The sequence below is a fragment of the Pithys albifrons genome, chromosome 6 (assembly GCF_047495875.1).
Source record: "Pithys albifrons albifrons isolate INPA30051 chromosome 6, PitAlb_v1, whole genome shotgun sequence".
In the NCBI taxonomy this organism is placed as follows: Eukaryota; Metazoa; Chordata; class Aves; order Passeriformes; family Thamnophilidae; genus Pithys; species Pithys albifrons.
The window spans coordinates 25,618,116-25,634,400 of NC_092463.1; the positions used below are offsets into that span (position 1 = coordinate 25,618,116).

General features: G+C 35.6%; 1 protein-coding gene across 2 annotated transcripts in view; it reads left to right on the top strand.

Moving 5' to 3' along the window:
• SLC25A21 (solute carrier family 25 member 21) overlaps positions 1-16,285 on the top strand; it is a 242,723-nt gene that overhangs the window by 163,593 nt on the left and 62,845 nt on the right. For both annotated transcript variants that reach the window (XM_071557904.1, XM_071557905.1), the window contains one exon: positions 14,746-14,829. In XM_071557904.1, coding sequence (XP_071414005.1) covers positions 14,746-14,829 — 84 coding nt within the window. The remainder of the gene's footprint in view (positions 1-14,745; positions 14,830-16,285) is intronic.

A 16,285-nucleotide genomic window follows, 5' to 3' on the forward strand; every position in this document is an offset into this window, starting at 1 on the left:
AAAATGTAAGATGTTAGCACTGTTTGACCATCTCCCTAGTACTAAACCCACCTGAATCCCATTAGTCTGGTTTGCAGTACCTCCAGTCCTGGAAAAGTACAGAGGGGTCTGACCATAGGTCTCATTACACTGTCCAAGTATTTCTTTAGTATGTCATACTTAGATGTAATACTAACAGGTTTTGTCCTTCTTTCATAATAATTTTGGCCAAATTTATGGAGTTACTGTTGAATGCAGAGCTGAGTCAGCTGTATGGGTAAGAGAATTGCCTAGCCTGATATGATGCCAAGCAGTCATAATGGCAAATTCTCAAACATGAAATGTTTTTACCCTACATTATCAGCCTCCTGGTACTATTGTATTATTTCCCTCCCAGTTAGAAAATTAAGAGGAAAGTGCAGCAAATTATATTACACTGTAGGCAGGAAAAAATGATACTTATAAATTGCAAGAGCACAACGGTGAAATTCCTCTTTCTCTGTTTTGTGATACAAGAACAATACCAGCCATGCAATAGGACCGAGTCATCTGGCATAGCTCAGCATCCTGTAACTGCAGCGAGGGACAGCACAGCTCAGTCACTTGCAGAAATAATAGCAGACAGAACTCAACACTTTTCTAACATTCCAAGCTTGCACTATTGGGGTCCAGGAACAACTTGTGTTGTTCCCTCAGAGAGTTTAAGGAAATGTTAGCAAGGGTTTGTGTCCAAGCTGTTTGACAAGAGCAATAAAAGAAAAAATTGTTCACGTCCTTTGCAATCCAGCATGAATAAATCTCTGAGTATTTTAGCATGGATGATTAGCATGTGGTGATTAGAAATTATGTGGTACCATAGCCTGGAGATGGTTTGTCTCAAAAAGGCTTTGGCTTCAAAGGAGGTGGGAAAGTAATAGGGTACAAAAAAAATGCATTCTGTGGATGTGCTTGATTGCTCTGAAAGACACAGAGAGGCAACTACTGGAACTATTTTCAGAATTTTCTATCCCTACAGGAAGCATTAGCTATAATGTTACCATCCCTAAGCTACTTTGAGTCAGCAAGAGCTGATTCAGAGATTGGACTTCTTTCTTGCCTTTCTGTTTCTATGGTAGTGTATAAATAAGGGATCCAGTCCATTATGTCAGATTTCTACTTTAACCTTGTAATATTATGCAATTTCTATACCAGTGTGTGCCAGCACAGCACAGCATGGATTGTCTAGAAACTGAACTGATTTTTACTAGTAAAAATTTGATGCTTTTCAAGAAAAGAAAGGATGAAAGTATCAAACACAGAAAACATATATATTTTCACCCTAGGTATTCTAACTGGCTTTAGACATAAAAGCATTACTTAAATTTCTAGTCTAATATACATACAATAAATTATATGTTTGAGCTCTTTAGTAAATCCACTGTTTACAGTGAAGCCACACAATTCACGTCTTTGCTTGAATTGTCTTAACGCTATTTGTAGTGGATGAATACTTCCTAAAATTTATTCTTATTCTGTGTTACTTTTAATTTCATTGTGCACATTTCTCTATAAACTATTTTAAACTGTATCACCTGATACTCTTAAAACAGATTTTCCATGAAAATGTTTCTCTGGGTCTCAGAGAGATCTGACATGAAATTTCTTACATTTTCACTTCAGGAGGTCTGGGTCTTTCAACCAAATTTAATAGCTATTTATGCCTTGAGAAGATGTTATGTAATGTACTATTGGTTCAGGGTCATTCACAGCCTTGCATTATATTGAAACATGGACAAAGAGTGTAATTTGTTCATGTCATGAAGGATGAAGTTGGTTAGAAAGGGAAGTGTACACGATTTATAATAACACAAGTGTTTCCTTGCTAATCCCTTGTAAGGTTCATTATCTGTAGTGCCCCAGGCAATAGCTGGCCTATCATGTGAGTGAAATTTAACCCACAGCATGAAATTAATCCTCAAAGACTTTTGTCTATTCTTTCTAGAAATAATAAATTCAAAGTAATTTTATAAATCTCCTCTCTAACTTTATGCAGAGGTGTTAAATTGGTATCTAAACTCTATGGCATATGTCAGTCTATTGATTTATGTTTATTTAACTAACATGCAAGTGTATAACAAGCATAATAAGGAATTGGAAGAATTAATGGTGTGTTTCTTCATTTTTTCCTTTCATATTACAGAAAATTCTATTCCTTGTAATTACAGAAAGACAAGGGTGTATGTATGCATGCATGTGTAAAGTCATTGAATTTATCATATCTGTGTTTCCTAGAGCTTCCTAGAGCTTGTTTATATATGAAACTACTTGGTGGGGGTTTTCACACTGACTTCTACTGTAAAGCTTCTTAAAAATCTAATGAGGGCTTGTTGCAAGTAAACAAATGGATTTTTAGTAGTTTTGCAATCTTAAATCAGCTGTGTAAATACTGGGTAAATCAATTGGGGTTTTTTTCTGAAAGAGATTTCTTTTTCTTATGTATGCAAAGTTCTCTTTTTTAGAATGTGATTCCTCAATCATAGCTAATCATCTATGCTGAGCCACTCATAGCTGTTCACCAACTCCTATAGACTGAGTTTTCCTGCTCACCTTGAGAATTTTTCCACTTCCGAAGGCAGCAAAAGCTATTTAATAAATGTTTACAATTGATCATTTCATCTCTGTTGAAGAGCTTCTTCAATACATTAATTGAAACTTCACACAGTCATAGCCCTTGGGACAGAAACCTAATGACAAGACATTAAACAGATCAAGTGCTTCTTGGAACACAGTCCTGACCCTGGGCAGGAAGCTTGCAGGCTACTTGGAGTGCATTATATGAGCAGATCTGGAAATACATATTTACTCTTCTGATCATCCTTCTTCTTCAGACATATATCAGTGGTGTAGGCATTGAACCATTGTCCCTGCACATTGAACCATTCTCCCTGCACATATTCCTTAAAAGAAAACTAGTTCCTCAAGTCATACCATATTTCCTCTGTGTATTTTAGGAAAGCTATTTTTGTGCACATATGTATTAAAATGGTGAGAAGGAAAACAGCAATTGCTGAAGTATGTTAAACAGAAAAGTGAGCAGAGGAGTATCTTTAATCCTAAAAAAGACTTTAAGACACATTAGAGGTGCCACTTCATATTAGAGATGAGATGTGGTGTAAGTCTAGGAAACCTCTAAAAACTATATGTTTTGTAATGTTTATTGCTTAGGGTAGAAAATCCTATTGAAGTACCTCATATAAAGTTAAAAGGTCTTTTTTCTTATGCGTTTTTAAGCTACTCATTGTTAATGGGAGCTGATGGATTTAAGAATTATAATTTGGTACTGTAGGGTACAGTAAATGAATACCATGTAGTAATTCAGGTGTAATTTACGTCACATTAATCCTATGCATTGAATGCAATAGGAGAGAGAGAAATTTGAAGAATTACACTGCTTGTTATCTATAGGTTTTAGAGATAACATGGAAGAAGCAGATGCAATGATAAGTTGCTTATATTTGGACCAATGTCTGCCTTGAGATTTTCCATCTCCTCAATATCGTGTTCCTTCAGCACCACACGCTTTTCTGTCTCACCTATTTTCATAGTTTTTCTCACTTCCTAAGCATCCATCAGTCATTCCCCTGTGATTGACTGTCCCTATTTTCCGAGACCACAGGCTCATAGTCAAAATTTCTTGCAACAAAATCAGTAGTGATTGTTGATTCTGAGACTGTGGTTTCTGCTGCCAGTTCCAATGACAAGTTGGCATCTTATGACCTCTAATAAATGACCTCTAATAAATTGGCAGGTGATACATCTCTTAGTTGTTAGGCAGGATGGCTGTCTGCATTTTCAAGAGAGTCTTGAAACAGAAAAAGGCTTAATCCTGCATGTAATAAAACTGGAGATTCTTTTCTGCAGACCTTTAAGGTCAGCTTTATTCTTGGAAGGGGCTCAGGCCACAAGTAGGACAAACAGTGGATTTTTAACAAAAATAACAAGGATAATACCAATGTACTTTGCAACATTAAGGTACAGTAGGTCCTTCTCATACTTTGAACTGGACACATTTCTGGCTCCAGAGCAGGGAAAGTTGGATTCTGAGATCCTTGGATTCCTATTTATGAGCACAAACATACTGCTTTGTGCTTTACTGCACAAAGCATTAGATCAAAAATGAATCAGGTAAACATCCTGCCAGAGTTACATCACATAGCAAACCACTATACAGCTAGATCTTTGAAAGAATCATGGCATAACTTAGGATGAAGATAAATTATGCTGTTCTTCCAAAGAGCTAGCCTTATGGTTGCCTCTCCCATTAGCTAGCATATGTGCTAAATAAAATAGAGAGGACATGCCTACATGTTGTACACTTAGGGGTTTATTTATTGATCTCTTCCTCTGTTGGGCATTAGAGAAGACATAGCAATTTGGCAACAAAGGCATAATCCTACTCGTTATTTATAATAATATATATGGTAATTACCCATTAATTCTGTGTAAGCATGCAGAAGCACGTTTTTCCAACAGTCATTTTTCAAGAAGCCTATTTGATTTATCAGTAAGCATTCAATAATTCAATAATGCAGCTAGTTTTATGTCTGAATCCATGCAACACTATGAAGACTGGACTAAGTGAGTGTATGGAAGAGGTACTGAACATGGTAAGGAAACAAAACAGTAGTTCCGGAGAAATACTGCATGGATAACATTCGAACTGCCTATTTTTCAGTCCTCAGGCTCAATATCTGAGTCAGATCAGCCATGTTAGCATAGTCTGTCTTCTTGCCTGCCTGGAGAAGAATGTGAGGAAAATGCCTTTAAAAGACTTCTGTGACTGTACAAAATGAAAGGAGCTTTTCTAGGTTCCCACTGGTGGTTAGTGAAACAGTTTGTTTTCTGAGATAGACATCACTGTAACAGAACCAGATGATACTTCCTGGATCTGAATATTTTCATGAACTCAAAAGGAATAATTTACCACTTCATTTTGGAAAAATAATCCTTAAAAGGCACAAGGCTGCAAACAAGCAGTAAAATCTGCTGAAAAGTATATCCTCCAGACTACTGCACTGACTGCTACCCACAAACGCTTTGCTGAAATCCTCTAAATTTTTCAAAAGTTGCCTTGTTTTCTACCTTTAAAATTATCAGCACTTGGAAGAGTCTTGTTAAATCTGGAAGAATTCCTGTTTTGCTTTAGACTTTACAATGTTTCAGATACTGATTAAAAAGGGAACGCTCCCTTTATTCTGAAGTCAGTAAGAAATATTATGGAAAATTGTGTTAACTCTTGCAAATCCCTCTACAACTATAAAAGTACAAATGAGATCGTCCCTGCTGTTTCAGTCAGGCCTATGAACCTCAGAGCAATAGGATATTTATAAGAAAATTCCAGACATAGCAGTGGTGCCGTGATCCATATGACCCAAAGTTTCCAGTCTTTGTCTATCCTCCTGTCTTTAAGGAAAAACAGAGGGGCATAAAATGAAAACTTGGAAGATCACAAATCATTGTTATGACTCATTATAATGAATGATTTGTGCATTGCTTTATGGAGTACTTAGGTTGAGTTTGGGAGCAAAGAAAGTAATGTTCCTTTTTAATTTTCACCTCTTTATGCCAATTTTCAAGCAACTGTCTTTCCTGAAGCAACAACGATCTTTTTTCCATACCATCCTGGGTAAGGAGTGAGTTTTTTTGTCTGGGAGAGTGTGTTGTGATAAAAAGGTGCAGCTTGCATGGCTGTTGTCAAGATCCCGTTAGTGCTTCTGTTACAGCACTAAGTTTTACTTTCTAGCATTCAAAACCGGGATATCAGATATTTGAAGTTGAAATTTGGTAGTTCTTAAAATGTATTTACTAAGAAGAAAAATAATCTCATTGGGTGGGGCAGTTTGTTTCTGTGAAAAAAAAGTATCCTGACAGTGTTGTAACAACAACTGTGATCCACAGTTTTGAATACCCAAAATTATTCTCCTGACCTCAGTGTACAACCTGCATTGTAGATTCTCCTGAGTTTTGTTTAGCATTAGTTTTTGTTGTTAATTGTTAATTGTATGAGCTATTAGAAAAATAAAAGTAGGTCTAATGAAGCTGCTGTTTTTCCACTACATTGAATTTGTGAGACCTCATTTCCTTTACTTTTGTATTACCTTCATACAGTGAATTAATAGAGTATATTCACAGGTGTCAAAGGTTTCCCATCACTTACTAGGATAAATTTTAGTGTTACACCAAAATTTGCTTAATTTGTGTTTATGTATTCTTATAAAATATACTGGCAAGCTGCAATATGAACACATAGCAAACTTTCCTTTAAGTTAAGGGATTAAGTTTTTGGTTTGCTTTTTACAAAAGGAAGTGCACTTTTCTGATAAACTGTACTGCAGAATTCAAGTGTTCCAATATTATTGGTTTTACTGTAAGTCACCACAGCAGTGAAAATCATAGTGCTTCAGAGGAAATTTCATCCTTCACTTGCCTTGTTGTGTCCTACTGTATGTTAAGAATTGCTGGGATCACTCAGCACTGGCTGATAATGAATTCCATATAAGCTGTAATACTGGGGCACAGCTGGGTGGGTAAGAGTTGAGTTTCAGTCTTTAACTCAGAATTTCCTTGTTTTTCTGGTTTAAGGGTTTATGTTTTCTGTCACTTAGCCATACAATTTAACAGGAAAAAAAAAAAGATAATCTTTATATGGAAGCAGCATATGCATAGTAGCTATTGTCCATGTACATTAGCTATTACTCATTTAAAATGGGCTGTCTGAGAGAGGGTATGTGAGTTGAGGTATTTTTCAGAAGAGTAAGGCTGGTTGTATCCCTTCCAGTATTGTAAAAATCTCAGCCATAATGTATTAATGAAATTGTTTCCCTTTGAAATATTTTCCAGCACAAGGAGGCTGGGTGAATGCTCAAAACTAACACTTCTTTCAACAGCTCATAATTTGGCTGTTTTCCACTGAAAATGAATTTGGATTTATTTGTTTGACCATTTCTTTCCTTTGGGAGAAAAGATATTTTTGGTTATCTTTCCTACTTTAACCGTAAGGAGCAAATGATTGCTTTGATGTTTCGCTGTGGTTTGAAAATTTTTTGTGCTAAATGATTTTCGTTTAAAAAAATAAAATCAGAACAGACTAAGCTGTGATGGGACCAATCTTATCAAAGAACATAAAATGCTATTTAATACCGAAAAAAAAATCCTCCCCTTATATCCTGATGCCAGCAGGCTGCAACCATTTTGCTGCCTTCTGAGAAGGAGAAGTGTTGTGTGATTACCCTAGGGTACACTGAAATCAAAGTTTTGTTGAGAAAACTGTGTAGAAGTACTTGGCCCTTTCTATAGGAAGAAAATCTAGATCTTGTTTACATTTTCCTAAACTGGGAAGAGTTTTAGAGCACTGCTTACTCTTTTTATTTCAGGTATGTCCAGTAATGACCAGTAGTAAGTGCTCATTTGAGACCTTTCTGTGGCTTTTCAGATATGTGTTTTATTTTTCAAAGCTGTTTTACGATTTGCCTTTGCATCTTTTAGGATTAATGGAGAATACTCTTACTTTTTAAAGACAGCAGAATTATTTCTCTAATCTGATGCCACTTAACTGGTAGATTAAATGTTTATACCTACATTTAAATTTTTCAAAGGCTCTAATTTGCAGAGATTCACTAAGAGAGTCACAGGTCACAGTAATGTCACAGGACACATGATTGGCTTTAGAGCAAGAGGTCCAGAGAGGATATGCATTTTTGTAGTAGAAGTTAAACTGAGATAAATACCTGGACAGTTTTTAAGCAGGTACATGTTACACACTGAAAACAGTGATTCTCGTTTTTATCAAGACTGGATACTGGGGCCATAATATCATATATCATATCATATATATGATATCATGTATCATATCATGTCATATCATGTAATATCATATCATGTCATATCTCATTTCTTGTGAAATCTATTCATTAATTCTTGTTCCTCCTGACTTTGCCTGTTGTTTCTCTAAAAGCTGTTTTAAAGAAAAACATACAAGACTTTATCCAAAACTAATGAAAACCAGACTTCTTCTGTTGTTGTATTAGGGCATGAATAACTACTCATAATTAAAAGCATAAAAATAGCTCCATCATCTCTGACAATGCAAAATTATTCCTTGTGGTGCCATTTTCAGTGATTTGTCCTTAGATTTTCTGGGGTAGTTTTTACTTGGGAAATACAGATTACAAAAGTTTCAGAAACTAACTGTCACTGTAAAAAACAAAATGCTGGTTTTACCATTAGTGGTTTCTGCAGATTCTTTCACCAGTGTTTTATACACAAGAAGATTTAGAGCAGAAATAAATTTGCCTATTGCTTTTCCAGTTGGCACATCCTAACCGATCTTACTGCATTAAGATCATACAAATTGCACAATCCTTCACACAAAATACTGAGTGATCTTTCAAATGCAGCTTGCCTTTATGATCATTGCTGTCATCTTATGTTGCGCTCAGAACTTGCTTCCAGACAGCCAAAGTAAAGCTTCAGTTACAGAATTGTTTCTTGGATGTATCCACAACAGGTTGGAGTGTCCAGTAGAGCTTTCCTGCTTTGGCAGGACTTGTAGATAAGGTTTTCACACAGAACATTGGAGCAATTCTAAAGGATGATAAAAATGTGTGATGTTTGCAGGTTCTTAACTGTGAAGAAAGGTTGGTACTTAGTGAGGAGCCCATAGAGGCCCCTGGCTGCCAGTTGTATCTGGGACCTCAGGAAGCCTAGCATTATAGGATTTGGAGGCTGGGGTTAAAGACAGGCAGGTCTTGCTGTGCATGTGCAATAGGTGGGGAGGACACCAGCTTGGTCTTCACTAATTGTGTTGTCGTTTAGAACTCCCCCTCCACACACACAGGCATTGATGGAATTAGATTCTTAAAATATTTATGGATTGAACTTAGTTTCTGTGGTATTTCTTTCTTGGGAGGAAATTAAATAATTTGTGTGTAACTACTATGACTAGCTATTTCTGTTATTCTTTAGCAAAATTAGCAGAGTAGATCTGCATGAAACACCTGCATGAGTTAATTTGATCTGCTTCTGGTCAAATTATTTTTTGCTGAATATTTTCAAAAACAACATGTAAAGGAAAATTTGATTCTGACATTATAGCTACTGCACATTTATCCCATGCACACAATGGAAGAACTACTGCAGGATAAAAAAGTAGAAGAGTTCTTCTGCGAAAATAGAGCTTTAATGTCTAAAACACTTTATTACACTCTTGGTATGTATAGCACTGCTTTCTTCTTCCCACTCACATTTTTGATGGAATGGTGTGCTGTTTAGCTTGGATATAAAATCAAGAGATAGAGGAAAGTCATCTATAAAAGGAATAGGAAGTACAGGAATGATGAAGTTCTTTTTCTATTAGTGTACTTTTCTCTGGCCTAAGAGGAAGACACATCCAGAGAACTGGCTGAGAGTACCAGTAATGAGCGGTAATACTTCTCTACCCATGACTGGTTTATTGCTTTAAAGTAAATATGATCTTCATGAAAATTAAACTACAAAAATCTAACTGCAATTAGAGACAAATCTATGACTAGGATGAAGAATGAGTCTCTTCTTCTTCAGTTCTTTATCTTACTACTTTATTATGTTCTTTTTTTTTTTTCAGTTAAAAAGTCATGATAGCAATATTATAGTACTTAATATATGGCTTCTGCACTAGGAAAATGTGTATCTTTGGCTTAATAATTAGGGAGTTTTTTGTTTTGAAAACTAATATTCAGCCCTTTAACAGCTCATATGATTTACTGTTAAAATAAGTGGCAGAATTATAGTCTCAATTTAGTTATTATCCTGTAAGTGACATAAGCAACTCAAAGAACTTGAGCCAAAAAGTAAAATAAATTATATGATTAAGGTCCACTTTGCAATCCAAATTTTTGCATGCAATCTAAGCATCAGTAGATAGCACCTGAACAAATGTTTAAATTAACAAATGAAAATCTTTTAAAAATATAATGCAAGGTTTTTTATTGTAAGCATGTGGACTGTTAAATAATGAATATTTATTTAAAGCTTCAGAATATACATTTTTTATCAATGTATGTTGGTTGGGTATCTACAGCTAGAAGTGTCTGGAATCAGGAATTACTGAAATTGTGAATAAGCTATAAATGTTGTCAGTTTTCCAAAGGCTGTATGTTTACTTAAAAGCTGTTTTAAATTTAAATGTGCACAGATATTTTACTTTATTTTCTTGAAATGGCATGTAGTTATCTTCTTTGTTGCCTCTAAACACCTTAGTACATAAGTTTATTTGCTTTTATACTGCATAAATCCCAAAGAGGAATGGAAATGTTAGGCTCTGTATTCAAAACAGAGTAGAATATATGATGAAATCCTACTAAGACGTGCAGAGAAGGAAAATACAGCTGAGGCTGCCACTCGTTGGCAAGTGCTGCAGCCTGGTATAAAGCTTGGTTCTCTGAGTCAGTGGGGTTTTTCCCTCTGAACATTGTGGCTGAGAAACTAGTCAGCAGCAGAATTTACATGAGGGTATAGTCTTTGCAAATCCAGGGGCAAGAATTTGAGTCTAGTCTGCTCCACATCACATTGAGGTTGTCCTGCACAGCTGAGATTTAACTGCTCTCTATCTACTTCAATCTAGATATGAAAATACTGATATCTTCCTTTTAGATTTTAAGATGACTAAAACAATTTCGGTATGAATTGGAAAACCTTCTCCAGCCCAGATCAGTGAAGGAAAGGGGGAGGATTTTTAGGTAACATTGTGGTGAGCAGGCCTTAAACACTGAATACCTGGATACTGTAGTAGCAGACCTCCACGAGACAACTTTGAAAATATATTCAGCAAACATTAACAAAGAACTTAGCAAATTATAGAAGAGCATGAGATAATTTTTTTTTCTGAGAGCACACATACCTGCTCTTCCAGAAATATTAATTGCATTAGAACTTCTGCAGTAAGAAGGGGGACAGGGAAACATGATGTGGACTGAGGATTTTATTAAACTTGGAATGAAATAGTGGCTGTTAAAAAGCTGACAAGAACTGTAAGAAGTTAGGCACTGGAAACTGATACATATGTTTATGCAGTCATTGCTCCACAGTAGGATATATCACTTGTTAAATGGTAAGTGGTTCAGAGAACTGTTGGAAGAACTCAAGTATCATCTATATTATGGGATTTCAGACAGAGCCCATTGAGAGTTACTGATCAAGGACTGTTATAATCATAAAAAAATTGCTCTCTCTCATGCTAGCAGAATAAGGTTTATTCATTTCACAAGTAGTAGTTGTAGTGCTGATTAATGTGGGTAAGTTAAAATATTTTCATGGGTTTAGATCATGCCGTTTTCACTGCCTTTTGAACAGACTCCAAAACTGCAAATAATTTTCCATGATTCCCACTTTTTGAGATCCCAACCAAGTGTCTTTTGGGGTGAACAGGGAAGGACACCAGTGTTCTCTTCTTAATATCAGAGCACTGCTTTTTCTAACGAAGGTATTACAAAGGTAATGTTCATTCAAAGGGGGCATGGAAGACCAAGCCCTCTGGACTTCTGCTACAAGCCAGAAAAGGAGATTGGGATGGCATGAGAGATGAAGGCAAGAATTGTGAGAAGCTGAGAGGGCAGGCAGTAGATGCATGGGCATGGCCTGGGTAGGAAGAAGTACCTGGAGGGCCCTTTGCCTCCCACAGCTCTGTGAGCATTCCCAGCGTAGGAGTGGTGAGCACCACAGCATTCTGCCCAGAAAGCCAAGAAGCCGGGAAATGAGGGGGAAGGAAAGTTAGCCTGATGCGCATTTTTAAAGTGATAAAGCTTGGAGTACTGTGTTGGAGTGTCTATTGACTTCTGACACTTATTGGATGCTGATACTAACACAGGTTGTTCATCCCAGGCCTGGAAAAGTATCTCTGCACATATGTCTGTTCAGGATGTCACTGACAGCTGCCGGTACATTCTTCCTATCATAATTCAAAATTATAAATTAGATCAGAAGTTATAGGGGAATTTGTCTTTTTTGGTCTAACAAAGCTAATAGCATTCAAGGCAGGCATCCAGCTTTCAAAAATGCATGAAATTCAGTGGGTTTATAATGCTTTTAGAAAGGAATGGATTTGAAGCAGAGAAAGCAATTACATATCCCCCAGTTGTGTTCATTCCTCTAAACAATCATTAAAAACAGGCCAGAGTTTGGTTTTTTTAAGTAAATGCTTTCACTCTTCTGTATTATTAAGCTTACTGATACAGGCTGCTGCTGCTGTCTCCAGGAAAACAAACTTTTTTTTTCAGCTCTTCCCTGAGCTTTTTGTAACAAGTGCTGGTGATCAATTAGCTAGTTCATTAAAAAGTTACACATGATTTTATTGAGGCAAGCAATTCTGAATCAAAGAACTCAATTCGCAGATCTAGGTTGAAGCACATAATTGGCATGTATTTTAGGATTGCTGTTAAAGCTATAAAATAGATTTACTAGGGAAGGAATGGGTCCAAAAACCCTAAAGGAAGGAATATGTTATTTGTGTGACTCAGTGTTAGAAATGTACTTGTTTAAGACTAAGGTCTTATCTACATTTAAACAAAAGTCTGAAATAAATGTAATGCTTCTTTGATTTAACTTCTTTAGCAAGAAGTTGTCCTTCATCTGACTAAACACTAATTACATACAGTATTATTGCATTGCTTATGCTACCATTTTCATTATTGCTATCAAAGATGTATTTTTATTAAATCATTTAATTTTACTTGAGAATTTGCCAATGTATAAACTGTTAAACAAAATTATATGAACAAGTTCACCGTGTTGTTGATATCCACTGTTAATCTGGGAATAAAGCCCCAGTTCTACAAACAGTTATGCATATGTGATTTAGTGGGGAGCCTTACACACATGCAAGTAGGACATGCTTAAGCATTTGCAGGGTGAAAGAGAACAAAGCGCATTAGTCAAAGGATGTTGTAGAAACAGTGGTATTTTGTTCTGAGTGTACAAGCAGGCCAAATCCTGAAAATCACAGAAAAGAGTTTGGGTTAAGAAAACTTGATTTCTACATACTTGGAAAAAAGTATTTACTGGTGAGTTTATGCAAGATTTCTTTAAGAAAAAGAACGGCATTTCTGGTATTGAACTGAGAGGTATAAACAGTCGGGTCTTAAATCCATTTATATGTGAATAGAATCTACTTTCTGTTATAATTTTGATTATCTGGTTGACACAATGTAAAAGCTGCTGTAGCTGATATTGCTGTTGGACTTTGTATGATGGCATTGAGGCATTTTTTCAACTATTAGCTGTCCCAAGGGTTCTTTTCAGACAAAATGTTATGCATCAGCTCTTATTTAGTGTAAGCCTATTCAATAGCATTCTTCTCTCTGCCAACTTGGCAGCAAGTTCTTGTGCTAATAAAAGAGGTTACCCCAGATAGAGATCCCAGATGTGCTTGAACTACTTTTATTAGGACTGTGGAGGGACTTAGTGTTTCCTTCTAACTATTTTAAAAAAAGGTGTGGGCTTGCATTCATAATTGCCAAAAAAATTGAATTACATCACTGAATTTTTTTTTCCTCAAGCTGAATAAAATATTAGATGCGTTAGCACAGAAATACTGATGTTCAAAACAATTAATACCTTTTGCCACAATACAAACCTTGATTTGACCCTACTGAATTCTGTGAGAGAGACTATTACTGTTTGACTTTGAATTAAAAATACCTTCTTTTGTTACATATTAATGTGATTCAGTACCATGATTAGAATAAGTAAAAATAAATGTTTCTCAGAGCTGGAGCATACGTGTGGCATATGATGTACTTGACTGTAATGTGAATTACAACTGTTATGTAGAATTATTATTGTACTTAGTGATAAAACCAATGTAATGTTGGCCTGATGTGGGGCTATTATAGACTGGAATTGCTAACATTGGTTTTTGTTTTTTTTTTTAGTGCTGTCTGGTAATCAGCAGTTTAAAAAATAAGTTTTATTGCTAAAAATGTGTTCTAAACTTCAACATACTATTTACTTGAATGTGTTGGCTCTGGATTTAAAACTGGAAGAAATAAAGAAATAGAGTCCTCTAAATGAGATACTTCATAAAATAATACATTCTGTTAAACGTACTGTTGCTATTCATAAATCATAACTAATAAGACCTTTACACTCTTAAATCATAATCTTGGTTTTACTTTCAAGGCCACAAGCTTCATGTTGAAATTTTTATTGTTGTCAAAATGTGAATAGAGAAAAGAAGGCTTTAATTAGAATAATTCATTGCTTACTTTTATTGTTCATCTTATTATTAAATTATGAAAAATAAATGGTGCTCTAATTTTTGGTCATGTCTCTGCTTGACTTTTATTATAATTGTGTCAGATGTAAAAAAAGAAACACATGATAGTATTCCATTTCAGATTTTCAAAAACAGGGTTTAACCAAAGGCTCACATTAGTTTCAATGGTCTTTGGATCAGGCACAGGGTTAACAGCTTATTTTTCAAACAACTAAAAAGAGGTGTAAATGTCAAAGGTGATAGCTATACTGTGAGTTCCATAAACTACACAAAAAGTTACTACTAAAGCTCTATTTTTCCTTGGTTTAACAGCTTCTATGAAAACAGTGTTAATAAGTATATCAGGAACAGTATATAATAATGAATCAGAGACGTAAAAAAAACCCTTTAAAACTCCTTTTATATAATAATTGGAAAGTTAAAAGTGACTTAAAATCCCTGACTTCTCATGCTGTGATGTAAATTGTATTTTTTTTTAGGTTCCAAATTCAAAGAGGGAAAACTGATCCAACGGGTTACAAGAGCCTGGGGGACTGTTTTAGGACTATTTTCCAACGAGAAGGGTAAGAGTATATGTTTTTAAAATTGTCAGTTTTATATGACCTTTCTTAATCACCCATTTTCCAGACACTAGATCCTCTTTATATTCCATTGGGGTTTTTTGCAATTGCCAGAATTTGACAAACATGTAGTCTTACATAACAAGCACAATTTGAAAAGTCTTTAATTAGTCTTAATTAGACTCACAATGCTGAACTTTGTTTTTAAGATATGTTAAGGACCAGAATGCACAGCTGTATAGAGACATTGGTACAAACTGCTACAACACTAGGAGCAGGATGACCACAGCAGTGTATTGATATATCTAAGCTCTTACATCTTCTTGTCCTGATTTTCTGAACTAGCTCAGCCTCAGCTGTTACCAGATCAGTGAAACACTTGTTTCCAAGCTCTCATAAACTGACATTCCCAGTTAATTGTGGTAGACAGTGTGTCCAGAACCTGTGTAAACAAAATTTCACAGCTTTTCAGTTTGACAGAATATGGAGAAAATATTTATAGTCATTTGTTATCTGAACTGTACTGCCTTCAGAAGGTACTGCTACTCTAAGCCTGAGCTCCTCTGAGAGAATTGGGTTCTGATCCAGAAAGGCATTTAAATATAGGCTTAATTTTATGAGTGGTCCAGTTAAAGCCAGTGAACGTAATAGGATCAATCATATGCTTAAAGTTAAGCCTGTTATCCACAGGAGTTCTTTGGGAGCTAGCCTTTAATCAAGGTAACCCTAATTAGTAAATTTCAGGTTTGAGCAGCTGGCAGGCTTTCCATAAACTTCATGATATCAACAACAAGCCATTTTTATCTGTATATCACAGAATCACAGAATCAATTAGGTTGAAAAAGACCCTCTGAGCTCAAGTCCAACCTACAGATCACCAAGTCCGACCCATATATTCTTCAAAATGGAGCTGTTCCTGTATACAGTGGCATAGACACTAGGTATGGGGGCAGCATAGGTGCCGTGAGGCACAGACTTCTTGTGTCCACAAGCTGTACTGGAAAAACAGAGGTGAGATGGCCAGTGAAAATTCATATCTAGACCTGTTTTGTTTCTTGTAGTGAGGCTTAACTAAGCTATACTACATAAGTATCTACATATAGTACTGGATGGTTTAACAAAGTAGGGAGTTGCAGAGAAGTTTTGTTAAGGTGTTGAAAGAAGAAGGTGTCACAGCTGTCCTTATTAGTGGTAAATTCATTTTTATTGAAAGGTTAATATTGTGTATTATCACTACAAGGCTTTCAAAATCTTAAAACATAAAATGATTTCCCAAACATGGCACTTTTTGGCTTCTGAGGTTTTCTAGCCTAAGTTAATTTTTATCACTTCTCAAAAGAAAAAATATTGAAGTATTAATATTTACAATCATATAAAATTATTTTTTGGTACAGAACAAGTTTCAATATTTAAGTCAGTGAGCATGAGAATAGAATTTATCTCATCCAAACTCATTAGT